General features: G+C 37.3%; 2 protein-coding genes across 2 annotated transcripts; both read right to left on the bottom strand.

Moving 5' to 3' along the window:
* Positions 1-275: 275 nt before the first annotated feature.
* On the bottom strand, positions 276-3,393 carry LOC128497491 (proto-oncogene Mas-like). The gene is made up of 3 exons (XM_053467589.1): positions 3,333-3,393; positions 3,136-3,245; positions 276-1,419 (listed from the first exon to the last, which is right to left on the bottom strand). The coding sequence occupies exon 3, from the start codon at positions 1,373-1,375 to the stop codon at positions 392-394; it is 984 nt and encodes a 327-aa protein (XP_053323564.1). The 5' UTR covers positions 1,376-1,419; positions 3,136-3,245; positions 3,333-3,393; the 3' UTR covers positions 276-391.
* Positions 3,394-7,703: 4,310 nt separating this feature from the next.
* Positions 7,704-8,600, bottom strand: LOC128497686 (mas-related G-protein coupled receptor member X1-like). The gene has a single exon (XM_053467847.1). The coding sequence runs from the start codon at positions 8,598-8,600 to the stop codon at positions 7,704-7,706; it is 897 nt and encodes a 298-aa protein (XP_053323822.1).
* Positions 8,601-23,648: the final 15,048 nt, after the last annotated feature.

The following is a 23,648-nucleotide window of genomic DNA, read 5'->3' as shown; positions in this document are numbered from 1 at the left end:
ACACCAACCATTGCTTTGGTCTCAGTTATATTTCATTGTATATTTGTGATGTCTGCATTGTAATCATACACAACAGAGTCAAATGTCACATTGTCTACCTATGATCGTGACTATGTTCAACAAAAGATGCAATCTATCAGTGCAATATGAATAATTATTGAATAAGACACATTGTACAGATTATTAATTGTCATTCCCTAGAATTTATAAGGTTAAACATGTATTTGGCATGCACAATCCAAATGAATAATTCCATTTCCCTGCTTGTATGCGTTGCAATATAGTTTCCAAAGTGGGTTTTGTATAAGTACGTTTAAAAAAATAGTGTCTCCAAAAAATGCATTTTCATATGTGTATTTACAAATAAGTGAAGCTTATTTGGATTTATTTCTTAAGTGTTTATATAGCTAATTCTTGAGATGTCCCCAACTGGGTTTTCAGCCTCTTCATCCACAACATGAAACGCAGATTGAAGAGCAAACTGAATAGAATGCTGTAATTTCTCTTTCTTCTGTTTCTTTTGTATGCCCACCATGAAGTATATATAGGGATTAATGCTACTGCTAAGTACAGTGCATAGTACACTGGCAAAGACGAAACGGGCAGTATGAAAATTTCGTGGTAAATATTTGAAATAAAGTAATAACCACATAAACTTTATCGGCACTGTGGCTATGAGAAATACAAAGACTGTAATAATAATGATAGTGTAAAGTTTTGGAGGACGACACCTCTTGGACATTTTTTGAATCCTTATAAGCAAAATGATGCTTGAACAAATCATCAATGGGGCAGAAAGTCCTATAGATAGAACAAAGGACATCATCTGAACACCTGTACACTCTACAGACCCAGTTGAAAAAGGTTGGGGAGAGCACACAAGATTTTGAAGAAAACTGACTAGACAAGCAACAACCCACACTGATAAACAGACTATAATTGATTGGTGTTTTGGCCGACGGCAACGGTACCATATAGGATAATAAACAGATAGGCATCTCTCTATGCTAATTGCAAGCAGGAATAGCATTCCTCCCTGGTATGCACCATCATACATTAATTCCAATAGAAGATTAGCCTTTGCTATACCAGGGGAATATGGATGAAAACCCATTAATTGGTCAATGTGCAGTGTCATAAGGGTTGCATTAAAGAATAGATAAATAAAGTCAGCGATCATCAGATTGATTATATAAACTGTATATTTGTTCCTTGGGATCCTAAAGCTAAGAAACCAGAAAGCAATTCCATTCCCCAGCATTCCAAACAAGCAGACTGTGAAGATACAAGAGGCAGCAATTGTGAAATGTATGTCAGAGGTGTCTCCTTGTTTGTAAATTATAGATTTGTTTCCTTCTATGTTGGACACACGCATGATTTTTGGCGTTCCTTCAAAGAGTCTTCTGCACTCTGTGCCACCTAGTATAAAGAGTAAACATGTTTCAGTTAACCACTCTCTAACAGAAGGATTTACCCCACTAGATGACCAGTGTCTTTTTTCTATTTTTACCATATCTTTGTTCAATCTTATTTCTTCTTGTCCCTGTTTAATGCACCCACACAAATCATATACTTTTTTTCCAAGTAATATAGGGCTTTCTTTTGATAACACTTTTCTAGCTATAGTTCAATTATAAATTAAAAATTTCCACTAAAATATTTAAAATGCCATTATGTAAGTGTCTTGAGTTTGAAAAGAACTCATTTAAATATAATTTCCATATATTTTTGTCAATTACAGGATAAATATTAGGAAGTGTACCTTTTTTTCCCAAATTGTTTTTTACCTTTAGTATGCTGGGTTTGTAACATTAATACTGAACAAAAGTATGACATATTCACAAAAATGAATACTTTGGTTATCAGATAACCCAGGGTATTTTCCTATGATAATTAAAACACTTGCCACACAGTCATTTTGCCACAAATTTCTGACACAATTTGCTGTAATATTAATCTTTTGTGCTTTAGTGCGTATGTGTTCCTTGGGATTTCTTGCACAGGTTACGTGCAACTGCAGATAAATACACCAAAACCTATTAACCTGTATCCCTAGATTACAGAAATACCCCATAATACCCCACATTTGAAAAGGTATAGCAGCCCACAAGTTGCAATTAAGCTACATTGACATTAACTACTGTAGTAAATAATAATAATGTTAATAAACAATGTAAACTGGCTGACAAAAGAAAAAGTTAAAAACATGATGGCCTCACACAATGTATCAAACAGAGATGTTATGTACACCCCCCACCTGAGCACAAAGTGGATCTCTATACATTGTACTGATAGGGAGCAGTATAAAAAATATACATATAAATGTGAAAAGTAAAAAATCTGCAAAAATGGAAAATAAAAAAAGTTAAAATATACAAAAATACACTACTACTTTTAGGGAAAACAAATTAAGTAATTTGATTCACAAGACAGCTAAACTAACTTGGGGGATAATGCTTAACATAAAAGTTTAGTTTTGTTGTTTTTTTCATCGCAGTCACTTATTTTCTAGACAAGAAAGAATGCATTACAGTACCATGTAAATACAGTTTACTTTCCCTGACAGCCCCACTAAAAAGGAATGCATTAAAGTACTACCTTAGTGGATACTGCATCACTGCCTCGGCCTCCTACCCCTTGGTTGACACTAATTGCTTGCTTAAATTAACGGTATCACTTTTTGTGGATGCACATGAAGTCCCCAATGCCCACAGCTTTTGAAGAGCCAACGCTGGCTGACTGACAGGAAGAATATAATGTGCACAAAAATATATATCTGAAACAGCACTATCATAGATCTAAATCTAGATTAAGTATGGGGTTTTTCAGAAGGTTGGCATCAATATAAAATACTGTATAATTTAGCATTACAAAATAGATTAGGTAAAGTACAATAGGTTGTGATTCCTAAACCTAGGCAGACACCAAGACAATAGTTTTGTAGCCCATAGAGCTGTGTTATGGTTATGCTCAGTAGGTTTTCTATAGGAATTTGAGTACAGAAAGTACAAACATTTAAAATAAAAAATACTGTGATACCCGTGTATTAAAGAAATGGTAAAATGTAAAACAATGAATATATATACTGTATATGCTATATACTGTATATGCTATATAATAATAAGATATACAAACCAAGGGAGTAATACACAAACACAACGTATGTTCTGTCTCCAACAAACTTGTAAGAAGACTTTAACTATGGGATATTCATGGCCATATGTCCTTCTAGTTTCAGACCTGATCTGTGAAGGGAAACATTACACACACTGTTTTATTTTCATTGCAGAGAAAATAAAAAAAGACAAATAATACAATTTAAATTTCCTTACCTGATTTACATCAGAATTGTAATATTGCTGATTCAATGTTTTGCAGTCCCAGGCAGATAATGTTGTGTTTTCCAGAACTACTTGTGGAATTAGAACACACCCCCGGTATTATTTCACAGAAATCGGAGAAACGCTTTTGAACGGGCAATAAATACAATTCAGCACAACATTCTATTACACCTACCATTCAATTCCTGTATGTGTTGAGTGAAAGGTTCTTCAGCCTCATTGAATTTCTCAGTTATTGGTTGATTAGCAAAACATTCTTTGCACAGTGCCATTTCAATTACATTTCTAGTTTTACTTAGCCGTATTGTTGAACAATGTTACATGATATTCTATACCTTTCATACCAAAAAATGTATTCTACCCTGTTCTCATGATCATATTCATATTCTCTAAGTGGTCTAAGTGGTAGTGGTGAAGTTGGTGTTGTCCAGTATTGTGCTATTGCTAGTTTTGTGCCAATGCCTAAATTAATGCTATATTTGCTTTGATTAAGCTAGTAGGCACCGAATGGGCCTTTTTTTTGTATTGCATTCTCTACAACTGAGCTATGTACAAAAGGAACATGAATCTATCAGCCAAAAAACCTCTTATTAGTGAGCTTGTTACTCATATATACTGTATTAAATATTTTCTATGCCATTCAAAATAAAATTTGCTTTTAAAGTCTAAATTTATGGCACCAATCAAAAATGCTGTGGTGAGTTGCATTCATAAGCTTTATACATACATCTGGAAACACAAGAAAAGAAGACACACACCAATGGTGTAAATGAATAAATAATACTTTCCCTAATTAGGCAGCAGCACCCAAAGAATTAAAGAATATTTTATGATAAGCACATTTATGTCCCTGGAAATGTGAGTGCACTACTTACTTGCAATACTGCTAAGCCTCATTTGCATACAGAGTCACACTATTTTTTGTCAAAAATCTCTTTTTCCCCTATGTGGATGTGCGCCCCATTTGGAAGAGTTGTACACATACATCTGGTCATGATCTTACACCTAAGTAAACTAATGTTATTGAAGCAATATAAAAATATTTTACTGAATGTGAAAAAGGAGTGGCAAAAGCCCTTGGACAACTCTCTGGTACAACTTACTTACCACCTTCTATCCACTGATCCTAGAATTAAATTACCAAATTGACTTTTTTAAAATGTCAACAACACATTCAATAGCAAACAGATCAGTAAACCCATACCTTCTAATATTAAATAATCCACACAGGCCAACGTTTTATCTTTTGGCAAAAAATCATAATGATTTCTCCAACCTATTGGAGAAAATATTGTCCCCACACCAGAGGGGGAATCCAGAGCCTGAACAGGAAGGGGCACTCACACTGCCACACATGTCAAGACACTCACACCGAGTCACATGCCCAGACACTAACACACACAGACACTCAACATTAGCACACACAAACTAACATACCCAGACAAAAGACACAATTCCAAACACTTACATATCCAGACACATACATACTCACAGGTATACCCAGATACGCACATACTAACGTACCCAGAAACACACTTTCACTAACATACCCAGACACAGGCTAACATACCCAAAGACAACCACACAGAAACAAAGACACATATTCACACGCTAAAATACACACACATACATACCCAGATAAAAATACATGTTTAGATGTCCATACACTGACACACCATACAGACACACACACCCTAACATACCCAGACACTCATAATAACATATTCACATAACACTAACAAGTGTATTCCAAACACTTTACAGAAGGTACAGAGCAAAAATGGTAAAATTGTGGTGGAGGAGCTAGAATGAGACTCTTCTCACTCTAGCTCCCCCACCACAATTTTACCATGTTGCTGAAAGTTAGGGGAGGTGGGGGTTAATTTAGGGGCTGTTATGGTTAATGGGGTGTTTAGGGTTAATTTAGGCAGTTATGGTTGATGGGGTCTTTACGGTCAATTTAGGGGCAGTTATGGTTGATGGGGTCTTAACTGCCCCTAAATTAACCGTAATGGTTGAAGGGGTCTTTATGGTTAATTTAGGGGCAGTTATGGTTGATGGGGTCTTTAGGGTTAATTTAATGCCGAGGACTGAGAGTTAATTTAATTAATTTAATAAAGTTAACTTAAGGTTCAGTTAGAGGTAAAGGGGGGCAAACTAAATCCTGGGGGCAGTGAAGATTAATCCTGTATCTATTTATAAAAGTATTGTGTCAGTGTGCTGTGAACGAGTGTGAATCTATGAGGGCACTATGGAATATCTGGGGTTATAAGGCATATCTAGGGAGGATGGAGTGACATATCTGGGGTATAAGGCATATCAGGGGCACAGTGGCATATTGGGATTATAAGGCATATAGGGTATATAAGGCATATCTGGGGAGAACGGAGTGACATATCTGGGGGTATAAGGCATACTGGGGTATAAGGCATATCAGGGGGCACAGTGGCATATCGGGGGGTATAAGGCAAATAGGGTATATAAGGCATATCTGGGAGGCAGTGTGGCATATCTGGGAGGCTGTGTGGGAAGCCTGGGCTCAAATGTGCATAACTGAGGGGGGGGGGGGTTGGGAAATAAAAACAAGAAATGCATTTTTATCAAAGTTTTTTTTTATTCTGCTGTTTGTTTTTAACATCATGTTTGTTTATAAAATTATTTAAAATAAATGAAAAAATTACATTCATTTTTTTTTATCTGATTAATTGATTAATCCAAAAAATAATCTGCCAGTTAATCGATTACGAAAATAATCGTTAGTTGCAGCCCTAGTTATATGTAACTGGAACCGAGTGAAGAAAAGATCCTAACATGCTGGGTGAAGATACCCGCGGACGATGGGGAACCGAGGTAAGTTCCTGAAACCAGTTTAATGTCCGAATACTCATGACAAATGCAATATATGGATACTATTCCATAATGAGCAAAGAAACTTTTCTGCTGAGTTATCCGAGTATATGTTTTCTTTTTTGCCTAGATGAAGGCCTGGCCTCTTCTATGTACCCTTTTTTGTTGACAGTATTTCCTGTCGTGTGTGGTACTGTGTGTTCTATCATGTCTTATATGATGCATATGAACTCTACTGGGTTTCTATCAGAATGCATATATAATTCAATGATATTTAAGATTACTACTCAATATTAGATGTGTAAGACTAATATTTATTTGTTTTTCATGTTTTTCAAAAAAAAAAGGAACATAAAAAGAACAAGTAGTCTTGGAAGTGATGGTATGCCCCTGTAAGGCTTTATACCACTGTTGGGTGACTCTGAGGGTTGTTGTAGATAGTATAGCACACGTAAAGCAGAGTTTTTATTTTATATAAAATCAGCATACAGATACCAGGACCGCATATACAGAGGCTGTTACAAATATAGCAAAACAAACCAAACATAAATCAAAACCCATCTCCAACTTGGAGACCTAATTGTAATATGGCCAAGCTGATTGATTGCCCACATGTACGCCTGGCTAACTACAAGTACCTAGCTAAATATTAAAACTTACACGGTTACTCCTTCATACACCTTATTAGCGTTCTGCATTGGTTCAGCATCTATTTTATTAATTAAGCATTGATCCCATCTACAAACTTGTACAAATCTAAAAACCCATTGTACTAAGTATTTATATCATAAATTGTTTACACGGAAAATGTTTGTTTGTGTTGCATATATCAAATTATATAGCTATAATATGCAAACCATACGGACAATTATTATGCAAATATACTATTTCTTATTTAAAATATTTTGTACTATATTAGTACATGTATCATCTGGAATAACAGGTGAGAAGCAGAACAGATGGAAAAATGAAGATTACTGGTTAAAAATTAATGACTTCACATTTTATTAAACAAAACATTAATTTAAACAGATGTTGCTACATTGTGCTAATTCTTGTTCTACTTATACACTTATCTCTTGTTTATACAACTCTTTCATTTTACAAAGTACTTTACATACTTCACTGTTATGTGATATATACAAATTGATGCAAGGTAAAGAGGGTCCCCATGCAAGCGTAAAATCTAGTAGTATTAACTATTGGTAGAATAGCATTTAAACTGTTCACCTTACAGATGCTGTTCCACTTGCATAACTCAGAAATCATTCTTTAATCTTTCATTAATAATAAAAGCATTAAAAACTAACTAAGCTTCTTACATGTCTCTGCACTATTTTATGTAATACATGACTTACATGACAGATCCACCAAGGTATATTTTCTTCATGAGTGAAAGGGTTAACTGTATGTTTACCAAGGTGGAATAGCACTTGCCAATAGTTTTGGGAACACAGGATTGATTAACATAACATGTTACACGCTTTCACTTTGTCCTATTATTGAAGTGATGCGTTATGCTATGTTTTTCTCACTAAAATGTTCTGTTTTCTCAGTGAAGACATGTTTTCTCCATTTCCTTTCGGCAAAGAAGTAAAGATATGGATTGATAGTACTATTTAAGGCTGTGCCAAAGACAGTAGCATAGAAGAGACTAACGTATTGAATGTTTAGGGCCAAAAGTTGGAAGTACATTAAAAACCACATCAAGTTAAAAAGAGTCACTGACAAGACATTAATGAAGACAGCAACAATAATAAAAATGTAAAGCTCTTGTAAAACCTGTTTCCTGAATTTCAGGCATAGCGTTGTTAGTAGAGTGACACTGGAAAGAACCATCAATGGCAAGCAAATACCAATGCCTATAACAAATTCCATTAGTTCAGCTCCTGTACAGTTTGCTGTTTGATTTAAGAAGTCCTCTGGTTGGCACAAAAGATTCCCAATGAGACTTTCTGACAAGCCAACAACCCAAAGGAAAAAACAGGTGATGGTTGATTGGTTCTTGGGGCGAGAACTTTGATACCAAATGGGAAAAATGACAGACAGACACCTTTCGAGGCTGAGGGCCGTGAAGAAGAACATTCCTGAATACTGTGAACAATCATAAAATATTTCAATAACTAGATGCAAATTACTATTTTCTTTGAAATCAGGGTTTTCGCCAATCATTGTGTTAATACTCAGCATCATAACTAAAGAATTCGATAGTAGAAATATGAAGTCAGCCGCTGCAAGGTTGATCATATAAACAGTATATTTGTTCCTCTCAGATCTGAATGAGAGGTACCAAAATACAATAGCATTCCCCAACAATCCAAAGAGACAGAGGGTTATGGCCACAGAGGCAGCTATAGTAAAATGGATGCTTGATTTATCCGTATAACCACTATAAGCATAAAGTTCAGTCATGTTTGTGGCATTGAATTCCATGTTTCTCAGTCAGTTGAAAGCAGCCCGTATCATCCAAGTCTCCTCCTAATGACCTACTACAAAGATGTAAAGTAAAATATCAGTTATCATGTAGTCCATTGTATAGCTGTGTACAATAATAGTCCATAAAGTTGATACTTAATATAAATCACATTCATCTCATTAACTTATATTATTCCAGTAATGCAACATCACACCGAAACAAAGAAAATTAATTTGACTCCATTATTATTTTTTATTATTAATAAATACATTTTAGTATTGATAAATACAATTGAGTATATTTGCCACCAAATCATCATACTCTTTTGTTAGCTGTAGTAAAATGAATCAAATTGTTTGTTAAATATAGTTTAGACTAGTCTATAATATAGACTAGAGAAATAGCAAATCACTAGAAATTGTTCCGAAAAATACAAACAAAATGTGAACACAGCGACCAAAAGATAATTCATACTTTAGTGAATACATATATACCTTAGTTCATGGGAACAAAATGTGATGTTGTAGAGTATCAGATATACCAATTTGTTATGGATTGTAAAGGTTTTACTGATTTCTTATTGGACGACAAACTTTTAAAATACAAATATTTATTTGAAATATGCAGTACCGTGGACCATATTATCACACATAGTTAAAAAACTTTATTTTTAGAATTATATACTATCGTTCAAATGTCACTTAGCTGTTTTCATGGAAAGCAAGGGCATTGCCATCTGTGCTAATTATCAATTAGCCTTTTAAAATTAAACTTGGATTAGCTAACAGAATGTGCCATTGGAACACTGGAGTGATAGTTGCTGATAAAGGGCATCTGTTTCCCTATAAAGGTATACTATAAAATGTGGCCGTTTCCAGCTACAATAATGACTTGCAACATTAGCAACATTCATACTGTATCTCTGGTCCATTTCATGTTATTTTAATGGACAGAATGAGTTTTTCTTCTAAAAAAAATAAGTTTCGTTTATATAAATAATTTCAAAAGAGCAAGTAGTCTTGCTGACTAACATTAGTTATGAAAAAGCACATGAAGCAAATATTGGGATTGTTAAAAAAAATAAAAACACAGTATATTTGGTTGCCAAAATATTGATATGAAATACATTCATTTATTAAATGATACAGCTAAATTGCAGTTGCAATGGCAATACATTTAAAAAGAATAAAAAAACATGTTAGTTTTGTTGTTAGTACACAACAAAAGTGGCATCTAGACATCAAAAATATTTAATGTAAATAAAGTAAAGTACACAACTTAAAACATTTCTCACAAAGCTGTTAAAACAACATGCAATTTATTTAAGATATGAATTAGGAGTGAAATTATTGATAAAAATATTCCCTCAAAGTGAACTTTGTGGAATGCAATAAAGAAGAACGCACATAAATGGTTCTCTTGATGATAATAATGATATTTCTAATCATAAAGTCAATAGCACATTTAAACATTTAAATAAGATAGAAACTGTACCATGGAAGATAGGATTCAAAAAGGGAAAATGAATGAAGTCAAGTGGAAGCAGTAATATTAAAGGATCGCCTATAGGTAACTAACCAGTGAGCTCTTCTGCTTTCAATTTTGATGTATCCAAAGAGTGATTTCTCCTTAGAACTGTTGGTAATTACCAGTAAGGTTGAAAGCTTTAGTAGTATACCACATGAATAAGGTTATTACTTGACATCACAAAATTTACATAATATCACAGGGATTTCCCAAAATTACACAACAAATTTTATGTTGCTGAAATATTGCACCACATAGGGAAGTAATTAAAAGACCTGATATCTGTAATTACGTGAATGCACACCTGTGAATAGTGCCTTATCTAAAATATTTTTGCTGAATACGTGTGCTGTGACTAATTGGAGTCAGGACTTAGCAAACCTGGACTCCAAAAAAAAAATGCATTTGGAGTTTGCTTTGACATAAAAAAATACCTCTTAAATGTTTGCTATTCTCAAGAAGCATCTCCTGATGTGAATCATGCCTCACAAAAAAAGAAATCACAGAAGACCTACAATCAAGAATTGTTGTTTTGCATAAATCTCGAAAGGGTTGCAAGGAGTTTACACATTCATCAGTCCACAGTTAGCTAACATGACTCCAAGGGCACAACGCAGAATGCTCAAAGAGGTAAAAATGAACCCTAGAGTAACAGCTAAAGGCTTGAGGGAATCGTTGGAACTGATTAACATGTCTGTTAATGAAACTACCATACGCAAAACATTAAAAAAGCATTGAGTCCATGATAGAACACCACGGAGGAAGTTACTGCTTGCCAAAAAACATTACTTTGTACCTGAAGTTTGGCTAAGAGCACATTGACACGCCACAACACTACTGGGAAAATGTTTTGTGGACCAATGAAACCAAGTTTGAACTGCTTAGGAAGAACACACAGAGCTATGAGGGCACAGTACACCAATGTAAAAACCTACACACCTTGGGGCCTAAACACCATACCCTCATCAAGGGGACAATGAATTCAAGGTTTATCAAGGTATCTACTGAGGTATCAGCAGAAGTTCAATGAAGCAGCTGAACAGTGACCCTAAGTAAATCTACAATTGAATTAAAAAATACCTTTTTAACTGACAATTGTCAGTTGTTAATAAAGTTGCACGGTGACGTCATTGCGTCATTGCGCGAGACGTCACCGGGGGATCTGGTGGTCCCGGTGATGCCCTTCAGTTTGAGGGGCAGATCGCCGGGGTAGGTGGTGATGGAGGTCCACAGACCTCCATCAAGGTAGAGTAGTGCTAGCGACGGCATGGTGCCGTCGTTAGCACCTGACTGGGACTGCTAGCGATGGCATCGTGCTGTCGTTAGCAGTCAAGGGGTTAAAGTCCCATTGCGGGACTGTCCTGGGTGGTTCCAAATTCGGCGGGGGGGGCAACAGGGGGGGGCAAGAAATAACCCTGCTAATGCACCTGTCTCAACACAGCCCTGTTTACATGCTCCATCAGCAAGTGATTCTGCTAAACAGGAAAACATTTGGATAACATCTTGGTTCCTTTAAGGTGGTCTAGAAATACAAATGCCACCCTAGTACAAAAATACAAGAATCATCTCCTAAAATTAAGGAGAATAAATAGTTATTTAGTGCCATGGTTAATTGATAAAAAATATGGAGCTTTCATATTTCAGTAGTTCGCAATTATCTTGCAGGCGCTATTCTACTTTTCTAGGATTAGACCCTCTGGAAATTTCTATCAATCTGAACATCACTCCTGGCAGTGTCACCACAGACACTACCAGCAAAGAACCATACCTCACTGATTCATCTGATTCATCTACCCACAAGTTTGAAATCTACCAATGCAGGCTTTAATGGCAAATAACAACTGGTGTGACCTTTTGTTCTTTCTCTAAACTTTTGGAACTTTGCTCTAAAAATCCAGTTCCTGAATGTCGTTCAATGTTACTCTTAGTCGAATTGTTATAGGGAATCTTTCCTTGGTTTTGATTTTATATATCTGTGTGTGTGTTTGTGTATATAGATTAATTGTGTATATTAATTGATCAAATATGGTGTATATGTACATATGTATATAATAGTATAAAACATTTTAGGCAGGTGTGAAAAATGCTGTAAAGTAAGAATGCTTTTAAAACAGACATGTTAATAGTATATGTAGAAGAAATCAAAATGTATTATCTATTTGGTATGATCACCCTTTGCATTCAAAATAGCATCCGTTTTTCAAGGTTCACTTGCACAGAGTAAGGGATCTTGTAGGCAAATAGGTGTATGATTAAACAATTATCCCTAACAGGTGCTATGATCGTCAATTTAATATGTAGGCTGAAACACAATCATTAACTGAAACAGAAACAGCTGTGTTGTAGGAATACAATTGGGTGAGGTACAGTAACAACTAACAAGACACAAAGTAGTTATACTACATAAGCAAAGTGGTTGGCCAAGAAAACTTAGTGCAGCAGATGAAAGATACATCATGCGCATTTCCCTTTACAATCAAAAGATGCCCAGCAGTTCAGCATTGGTTGAAAAAAGTGGGACTCTGGTAAATTAATCTACTGTTCTGAGAAATCTGTCAGAAGTCAACTTCATGGAAAACCTGAGGCTAAAAAGTCATACCTACGACATGGAAACATGGCCAAGCAACTCAACTATTCATGAAAACACAGAGACTAGGCTACAGAAAAATGGCAGCAGATCCTCTGGACTGATGAGTCAAAATGGAAAAATTGGGCTGTACAGAAGGCAGTTGATTTGCTGAAGGACTGTACAGAGGTGCAAGAATGAGTGAAGCATGGTGGAGGTTCCTTGCAAGTTTGGGGCTGTATTTCTGCAAATGGAGTTTGAGATTTGGTCAGAATGAATGGTCTCCCCAATGCTGAGAAGTACAGGCAGATACTTATCCATCGTGCAATACCATCAGGGTTTCAAAGAGTCTCCTGAAGCAACTGCAGCAGAAGCACTGTGTATCAGGAGTTTCATGAAATGGGTTTCCATAGTCGAGCAGCTATATCTGTATGTAAAAAAAGAAAAAATACACTCACTGGCCACTTTATTAGGTACACCTGATCAATTGCTTAACACAAATAGCTAATCAGCCAATCACACAGCAGCAACTTGCTGAGGTTTCCCCGAATGGGGAAGAAAGGGGATTTAACCCCTTCGTGACAATGACTGATTTTATTTTTGTACCCTTCGTGACAATGTTTTAACATTTCTGTGGTGCTTGTGTTCATCTGTAATTTTATTCTTTCCCGCTTACTAAACCCACACAAGTTATATATATATATATATATTTTGTTCAGGACAAGAAAGGATTTCTTTAGATGTCATTATTTTGATTGTATCATACTATAAAGAAAAATGGTGAAAAATTGAGAAAAGATTTCTGACTTTTACTTAAAATCTAATGAAAAAACCTGCTACATAGATTACACTATTTGTGCTGAGTATAGAAATACCCAATGTTTTTATATAAACATTTTTGCTTTTTTCTGCTATTTCAAAACGATTTCTTCCAAATCAGGTAATCCTGTCGCCATTGGGACATCTTTGCAGCTGGCCAGTTTAATTTACTCAAGCAAATCATATGTTTTTGAAAACTAGGCAGCCCAGGGTATTTGAACAGTTTTATTTACCATGCACTCATTTTACTACTAGCCTTTGTCAAACTTTGTGGTAGTAATTTATTTTCTGGGTTTTTTTTTATACACATTGTACTTCAGGTATAAATGTACAGCTCCTGTTATATGTCACTGCCAAACACCCCAATATGTGTCCAGCAACCTCTCCCGATATAACTGACTGCAGAGAGGGCTGGACCGGCAGTGTGGATCCACAGTGCAGCCCCAAAGAGACGAACCAGATGCAGGCAACCAGAGCCGGCCTTAAGTGTTCTGGCGCCCTGTGCGGACTAGACCTCTGGCGCCCCCCCACCCCCTTCTCACTGCCCCCCATCCCCTTCTCACTGCCCCCCCTCCGCCCCTTCTCACTGCCTCCCCCCTTGCCCCTTCTCACTGCCCCCCCTCTGCCCCTTCTCACTGCCCCCCTCACTGCCCCCTCCCTCTGCCCCTTCTCCCTATCCTTACTTACCTAGTTGCCGGAGTCCTGCGGTGGGAGTGGGAGGCGTTCAGCATGAAACGCCGGCACCGCGACGGAGTCACGGAGAGTGAGGGGCGCCGAGCGGTCGATGAAAACTTCACGAGCGAACGCTCGGCGCCGCTGCCCGGGACTTAAATTGAAACATCGTTTTTTTTTGTTTGTTTTAACTTTATTTAACATCCTCCATGTTAAATAAAGTTAAAAGGATCAAGGGGGCAGAGTGGCATATCAGGGAGGCAGAGTGACATATAGGGGTATAAGGCATATCAAGGGGGCTGTGAAATAAGTATTTTATCCCCTATTAGCAAGATGTCTGGCTCCCAGGTGTCTTTTATACAGGTAACAAGCTGAGATTAGGAGCACTCTCTTAAAGGGAGTGTTCCTAATATCAGTTTGTTACCTGTATAAAAGATACCTGTCCACAGAAGCAATCAATCAATCAATCAGATGTGAAACTCTCCACATGGCCAAGACCAAAGAGCTGTCCAAGGATGTCAGGGACAAGATTGTAGACCTACACAAGGCGGGAATGGGCTACAAGACCATCGCCAAGCAGCTTGGTGAGAAGTTGACAACAGTTGGTGCGATTATTCGCAAATGGAAGAAACACAAAATAACTTAATCTCCCTCGGTCTGGGGCTCCATGCAAGATCTCACCTTGTGGAGTTTTAATGATCATGACAATGAGGAATCAGCCCAGAACTGCATGGCAGGATCTGGTCAATGAAAGGCAGCTGGGACCATAGTCACCAAGTAAACAATTGGTAACACACTATGCCATGAAAGACTGAAATATTGCAGTGCCCTGCTCAAGAAAGCAATTGGTAACACACTATGCCATGAAGGACTGAAATATGGCAGCGCCCTGCTCAAGAAGGCACATGTACAGGCCCGTCTGAAGTTTTCCAATGGACATCTGAATGATTCAGAGGAGAACTGGGTGAGATTGTTGTGGTCAGATGACACCAAAATCGAGCTATGCATCAACTCCATTCGCCGTGTTTTGGAGGAATGCTGCCTATGACCCCAACAACACCATTCCCACCGTCAAACATGTAGCCGATCCTAGAAACTTCCCAGGAATATAGATAGATATTCGGAAAGTGCAAATGCACAAGTATAATAGAGATAAATAAATCTTAGTAAATCCAGCGATGACACATTATGCATATAATCATGTAAAACAAATACAATCTCTATCCTTTTTAATCTACATAATGACCTATTTTATATTCTCTTTCAGTACTATTTATAGAGTACAATAAAATTAAGGTATTGACGGTATTTAAAATTACTATATTAAGCAACATTAACAATAACATTAAATAAAATAATAACACTGTTTCACATATGCCTAACTTATGACACACTGACAAGAAAAACCTGTAGCTTGTATGCAAATGGAGAGCAAAGTAAACCTGGAGTATAAAGCTCAACTATTTAGAGAAAGTAACATCCTTATTTAAAAAAAAAAACAGAAACCAAAAACAGGATTATTTAGACCAACTAGACCTAGAATTGCTTTCAGGCACACAGGAGAAATGCCAGGTGGGCTGGTGCCCTTTGTGCTTCCCATTAAGCATTACTGCAACACATACAACTGATCCTGTCCTTTAGTTTGTGGCTGATTGCTTATTGCGAGGCTGTGTGTGTCCAGGAGGAAGGCAAAAGTATATTTTATTGGCTGTTGACCATAACATTTCAGGGCCAATTTTCACTCTGTTCTTTAAAACAAGCAATTAATGCACAAAAATATGTACCAATATATGAAATATGGCAAATTAAACAAAAAATATGAGGAGAGAAACACATATAAAGCAAGATAATAAAACAGACATAAGTGTGGCCACCAACTGTATATAAGCAGCCATATATTGCATTTTCATATTCTTAACAACAAAAAGAAATCCAAAAATACGTGCTACTTAGGTGAAATGTGATAAATAATAAACAAATGTGTAAATACTTCCCTAGTATGGACCGCAGCTGCCCAAGCGACACTCTTCCTCAAAGTGTAGAAAATACAAGAAAACCAGAAATGTATGGGGCGCAGGTGCATATATAGGGGAAAAAAACAAAAAACAACACAATATAGTGTAGATGGTATGTCCAATGCTAATTAATAAGTGATATGTTGCACTCACAAGTGAAAGAGGCAAATCCAACCCATCAATGAGGACTGTAAAAAACTTTAATATTCTTCAAGGTAAATCTAAAAAAACAAACTAAAATGGTGCAGTATCTTAGGTAAAACAGTATATACCAATGGTAATGCACTCACAGTTTTTTCATGCACAAAGTGCATATGCAGGCATTTGGTTAAAATTTCACAAAAGAAATGAAGTCCAATTGAATCTTTCTATGCGTTTTGCCCTTTTGGGCTTCTTCAGGAAATCAATTGGTGCAGATGTCTGTAGGTATCAGTGAATTCAGCAAAATCAGCAAAAGTCAGAAATCTGTGTGTCTTATAGTGTGTGTGTGTGTGTGTATGTGTGTGTGGCTGGGCATATCGAACCAGTGGATGCACACTGCAGTACCCAAACCACTGTTGTCCAGATGCCTATTGGATATTTGCAAACTGCAAACTGTTCCAGTCCTGCTAAATAGATTATACTATATGTCTTGAGTTTAGAACTACCCAGTGTTTTTATGGGTTTTTTGCTTTTTTTTTTTTGCAAAACTGGTCATTCTGCACCCATGTGCTATTTTTTTTTCCCCTAATTCTACTACCTACCTATTGTGCTTCAAGTATGAATATACAGTACCTGGTACTGGCAACAGCCATCCAACATGCAAATATATGTTCAGCATAGGAGAGGGGAGCTGAGCAGTCGCTCATGAAAGAGTTTTCAATGATATCACCCATGCATTGTTTTGTTGGGTTGTTTGAGGTCAAAAGGCTACATTTGGGAGGTGACCTTTTTTCAATGTTGAATTTTGACATTTGTTGATCCTGTTCCCATGCCATATTTGTGACATATTTGAGCCTATCCAATTCAATTTACCCAATTAAGCCATATATTTTTTGTAAACTAGACATCCGAGGGTATTTCTGATGCTGATATTTTTACTGTTTCCATGCACACATTTTTATCTCCAGGGTTTGTTAAATTTGCAGTAGTTTTTTCACACACATTCATTTTAAGTATAAAATTACAGCTCCTGGTATATGTCACTGTCAAACAACACCTCAATATGTATTCAGCAACATCTCCTGAGTACCACCCATGCATGGGTTTGTTTCGGGGCTAAAAGGTCACATTTGAATAGTGCACATTTTTTTTTTTTTTTAATTTTGATGTCTGGTCAGTTTTCGCCTATGCCCTATTTGGAACATCTTTAAAATCAGCGAATTTATTTTATCCCCATCAGACCATATATTTTTGAAAATTAGAGACCCAATGTTAGTTAAAATGCAGGTATTTTAACTCTTTTCATGCCAGGATTTTTGGGAAGATACAATTTTAGGACTTGCTCATAAAAACATTTATTTGATTTGATTTTTTAATTATTTACATTTTTTTGACATATGTTCCGCTTTCTCATTATGGGGTTAACCTCAGGAAGTGCCACGTCAGTTGTTAAATGAAATGCATTTCCGTGACGTGCCTGGCATCAAGGGGCTTATATATGAGATACCATATATTTTTTTCTCAGTTCTTGCAGATCACACCAAAATTTATAATATAAAACTAAATATTATACTACACTGTAGTTACTCAAATTCTAATTTATTGTGAAAACAAAAATTGATAAGATATCTATATGGTCTGTGCACAGTTCAAAATATGAAACAGGAAATCTTCAAAACGTATGAAAATATAACATGATACAGAATACAATGTTTTACTGACATTATCAGTAGTGTAACTGCAATTTTGCAACATCTACAGATTATCAGTGATATTTTTTATTGAGGAAACAAAATGGCTAAATTTCAACAAGTGAATAAACTACAGTTACAGGGTTAAATTTTATGCATTATTGCCATTTTTTAGGGTTATAATGTACAGTGCTCAAAAGCCATTATATGCAATAAACATGTTTTAGAACATTATTCTAAATGTTGAAGACTGAATTCACCTTTATTTAAAAACATAAAAAATACAATTTATCTAGCAACCGCTCAGTGCCCCTCATTCTCCTCTGCGAGGCCTCTACCTCCATCGCGGTGCCGGCATTTCATGCTGAGCACTGGAATATGATGTCATATTCCAGCGCTCAGCAGTGAAGCAGCGGGCACTGCACCAGAGCAGGAAGACAGAAGCCTCGTGCTCCTGTCGCTGGACCTAAAGGTGAGAGAATTACAAAGGGTAGATAGTGAGTAGGGAAAGAGGAGGGAGAGGGGGTAAAAAGTGAGAGGAGGTAGAAAGCTATAAGGAAGGGAGCAGGGACTAATATTAGTATATATATCAGCAACTGGGGCTAATATAATTATATATGGGCATCAGGGGCTAATATTTATATATATCAGCAGAAGGATCTAATATTTATATATATATATATCGTCAGCAGGGTCTAATATTAACGAATCACATAAATCAATAATAAAGGGAGGGGCTTGCTGTGGGCATTAATATAAATAGTGGTGGCTGGAGGTGATCATACGAGGGTGTGGGGGCACCACATTAATCTATGCTAAAAGGGTGCTGGCTGGGGCATCAATACACAAGGGGCAAAAACACTAAGGGGGGGTATAAACGACAATGCAGTGTGAAAAATCCATCCTGATGTAGATGTCTGTGACATAGATTGTGTCCTGCTGTTTGTGTGTTTTTGGCACACAGTGTAGCAGAGCCTGTCCTAGGGTGTGCGTGTATAGGTGTTGGTGTGGCAGAGCCTGTCCTGATGTGTGTTTGGGTATCAGTGTGGCAGAGCCTCTCCTGGTGTGTGTGTTTGGGTGTTGGTGTGGCAGAGCCTGTGTTGGCGTGTGTGTTTGGTCATCTGTTTCCTGGCACTTAACTTACAATAGAAATTATTTCATTTATACTTATCCAGAGATAAAATGACCTCCTGAAGTTGTAGTGACTTCAGGTGACAAAACGTTCAAAGTTAAGGTATTGTGTTATTTACTCTATAATATTTATTTCAAGGATTAGTCGCACTAAATTGTGGCTTCAGGCTTCCCATGTCGAATGATTAAGTATTATGTTAGTCCAATAACAAAAGTATCATTCCATAGCACATTACTTTTGGCAATATATATATATATATATATATGGTGGAAATTATTTATGCCCCCCAGTTTGACTGTGGTATCTTGTGTGCCCCCCCTATATATCGCCACTGATGCAAGGAAATAAAACAGTTAATACATCTGACCTGCAGAGAATTCTGGTGTCACAACTTGTATGATAATAGAACAATCTAAGCCTGATGTTTCCTGCTCTTGATGTAAATGTTGATTAATTCCAGAGTTTATAGTATTAATACCATAATCAAAAGGGTGGAGTTAAATTACATGGTACAATACTTTGCATTAAAATAACTGAGTAGGTTGCGTCAAGTATTGCAACACCAGGGAGTGTTACATACACTTGTGGTATTTATAGCCATTTAAATTTATAGCCAAATAAGAAGTAAATAACTGTTTTATATATTGTTAGTTTAACCAACCTCCAGATGTATGAAATTTTGAGATATTCAAAAAATATGTTTGTGCAATAGTAATATCTTAAATGATCACTACACAAGATGTTGAATATTGTGCCTATGGGGGGGTTGCAGCTTCGACTCTATTCTATTTAGGTCTGGGAAATCATAATCAGCAATAAGAGTAAATATATCAGGTAGTGAGAAACAATTTCATGGCTTTTTGGGAAATTTATGTGTTAACCCCAGAGACTACAACATCCAGAATACACACGGACTAGTGTGAAGCCTTAGTAATCTCCAATGGAGAAGCAAGCTTCTCCTCCAATAAGACCGTTTTGTATATGGACTAAAAAAGAAGGGATGGGCCTGTTTTTTTTATGAAACCAGCCTTTAATATCTGCAGCAGAGCCTTACTGAATCTCCCTGCAGAGAGTGGAGAAAAAACAAAGAATCAGAGACTATGCCTGTTTGTGACATCTGCAAATAAGGAATGCAGTGTTAGCTAAAGAGGCAGGATCCAGTCCCAGTTTAAGTAAAATGACAAATGGCTGCCTTCTAGCAAAAAGGGTATCACAGCAAAGTAGCAGTGAGATCCAGAGAATTTAAACAGGTGTACAGCACCTGGGCGCTGAGAATAGCATGGGCACATGAGTGAGAGGTGAAGTCTGTTTCCATAAACATTAGGAACTACATGTACATAATATTTATTAATATGTATTTTATGAATTTTATAATTTGTACAAATGTTAACGAAATTGTGAATGTCTGAAAAAGAGAAGGATCCCTATTTAAACAAACAGAAAAAAAGCAGAGCTTTGAAGTTTTTTTGCATTTTGTTGCTTTTTCACTCTCACTTTTACTCATGCTCTCTCACACTTTCACTCTTTTACTCACTCATGATCTCATTCCCTCTTACCCTATCTCACACTCTCACTCACTCACATGTTCTCAATTTCTCATACTCTCACTCATTCTTACACACTCTTAATCATGCTCTCTGACACACACACTCTCACTCACACTTTCACTGACTTACTCATGCGCTCTCAAACTATCAATCACTTTCTTAGTCACTCTTACTCTCATGCTCTTTCACTTTCTCACTCACTCAATCCCAATCTTACTCACTCTCTCCTACTCTCTCATATTCTCTCATACTCTCTCACACACACTCATACTCTCACACACACACTCATACTCTCTCACACACACTCACACTCTCACACTCACACTCTCTTGTGTTCTAACTCACTCTCATTCTCTTAAACTCTCTCCCTCAATGTCTGCTTATCGACTGCTTCCATATCCATTTCCCCTTTCCCACACCTTCTTTTCGTCTCTTGTTTCTTTTTCTTCTTGTCAGGAACCAGATCCATAACAACCCAAAGTGCCCAAAGATTGTGTTCAGGAGTTCAGGATGCAGAAGCGGAGCCAGGGTGAGGGCGACTGCACTCACCCGGTTGTTGAGCACCTAGGGTTATGCAGCCACATACCAGAGCCCTGACATACCAGTGGATGTTTCCAGAAAAAAAAGTGATATCCTGCAGGCACCCTGGAGCAGGCATGAGGCATAGCACTAGAATCATGTGCAGGATGCTGCAGACTGGGAGTATGGAAGCTAAGCAGAGTATATAACGGAAGCATAGCAAGCAAGGGGGACAGAGCGAGCAAGAAACATAACCAGACAATACGTACATGGTACAGGACACCCCTCTACCGGGGCTACAGGACAGGACACCCCTCTTCCGGGGATACAGGACAGGACACCACCCTACCAGGGATACAGAACCCGACAACAAAGTACAGGGCTGACAAGACTGACCAGGCCACACATGACAAGACTACACAGATACCACAGGACCAAACAGGACTAGTCTAGGACTATAAGATAACAATTGGAGATTCCGTCACATCATATGGCCATAGTATGCTTAGCTCACCACTATGCCAAAGTACTCCAATATTCGGTGGGTCCTAGCACTAAACCCTGCCTACTGAATAACTAAAGCTGAAACTGAACATTGAATCTATACACAGAACAGAGAAGGACATACTTTTAGACTGCAGACTGAGACAAACATAACAAACAGGTGGGGCACACCTTATAAAGGAAACAGGAGCTGAAGCAAAGAGCAGAACTAGAATCCAGGAATCAGAGGTTCAGGACAGAACATACTGGAATCCAGAAATGGACCACAGCAAGACAGGAAAACCGTAGCAAGATAGGATTAAACAGAAACATGCAGCTCTGCAGCCTAGGTAGAGCATGGCACTTCTGTATTCTTTCTTATGCCGTGGCTCGTCCATGGTCTCCCCAGGCCGAGTTTCAGCATCAGGAGTTAAAGGTCTGTACTCTATTGGTCACCGGCAAGGTGATCCTCTGCCAGATGAGCTCTAAATTTTCATTAACTCATTTACTCCCACTCCCTCACACTCTCATTCATGTTCTCTTACACTCTGATTCTCATTTACTCTCTTTCTCTCTCTCACGCTCTATGCATGTCTCACTACCTTGCAAAGTCCTTCCATGTCTTGTTGCTCCGCTTCTTCTTTAGCAGCTTCATTTTCTTGTGCTTCAGTCTTCTGTCTTTCCACTTTCTTGTCCATATCTCAGCAGATGAGACCTGGCGAACTTCCGCAAAAACTGAGGAGCTTCTGGTTACATCCTGCTTGGAGGATCAGGGGAGAGGGTATGACGATAACATCACCAATTGAAGGATGTCACTGGACAACCACCTTCTAACTTTTTCTCCAGTACTAACCCCTAACTAAACAATGTTGCAGTGCTCACCTCATATTTGTAGTCCACTACCAGATAATACCCTTGCCCTTGCCCAGTGCCTGGCTCAGTATACAGTGATGGGAGTTATGCTTTACAACTGTCAGTGCCTGGCCCAGTATAAAGTGATGGGAGTTATGCTGTACCACTGCCAATGCATGGCTCAGTATATAGTGATGGGAGTTATGCTCCACCATTGTCAATTTCTGGCTCACTATATAGTGATTTGAGATATGCTGCAGCACAGTTAATGTCTGGCTCAGTATTTTGTGATGGAAGTTATGGCTCACTAAATAGTGAACATGAATATAGCATTGATGAAGTAATTGATCAGTAACTGAGGCTCAAACCCACAGGATGGAAATCCATTTACAGAATAGACTGTGGTCACTTTGGACCTGTATTTTTCTGGGGTTTTGTTATAGAAAGCAGTATTTGTTGAATAAATGTTATTTATTTAAACGTATTTAATTTATTAAATAGAACTTAATTGTGTATGGGGGTGGTGCCACATATAGCATCTGCCCAAGTGCCAAATAATCTAGGCAAAACTCTTCTTTTGTTTAATTTTGTATAATTATGCATATTGTCTCCTATAAACCATAACTCTGCCCCATTCCATCTAAAAAAACACCTCTCTTTCTTCTCTTGTAGCCTTTCTGTTACATCCCAAGCTGTGTGCTAGCCACCTTCTGAAGCCAATCAGTAAACCACCCACACTTCTGTTTATTTTATTTATACATCCTCTTCTGCAGCTTGAAACCACTTAGCCCTAATTACTGTTACAAGAGAGCTACTACTCTCTCTTTTCATCATTCCCTTTGTTTCAATTTCCCATAATACTCCCTTGGTTTGTAAGCTCACGTCTCATGTGTGGGGCCCTCAAAACCCCACCAACTTTGTATAAAGTTCCATAAGGCTAGATGACAAGCTTATGGGCATGGTTCTCAGCTTCTGATGTGTATGTATATACTGTATTAATGTATTTTTGTTATGTATGTGTTAACAGCCTGATTTAAATTGTTGAGCTTAATAAATAAAAGATAATAATAATATGTGGTC

This window comes from Spea bombifrons, chromosome 5, assembly GCF_027358695.1.
Source record: "Spea bombifrons isolate aSpeBom1 chromosome 5, aSpeBom1.2.pri, whole genome shotgun sequence".
Lineage (NCBI taxonomy): Eukaryota > Metazoa > Chordata > Amphibia > Anura > Pelobatidae > Spea > Spea bombifrons.
This window is presented reverse-complemented; position numbering and strand designations above follow the sequence as displayed.

What these genes read in the sequence shown, in the direction of transcription:
- LOC128497491 (XM_053467589.1), bottom strand. Translation starts at nt 1,375, where the DNA reads ATGCGTGTGTCCAACATAGAAGGAAACAAATCTATAATTTACAAACAA.
- LOC128497686 (XM_053467847.1), bottom strand. Translation starts at nt 8,600, where the DNA reads ATGACTGAACTTTATGCTTATAGTGGTTATACGGATAAATCAAGCATC.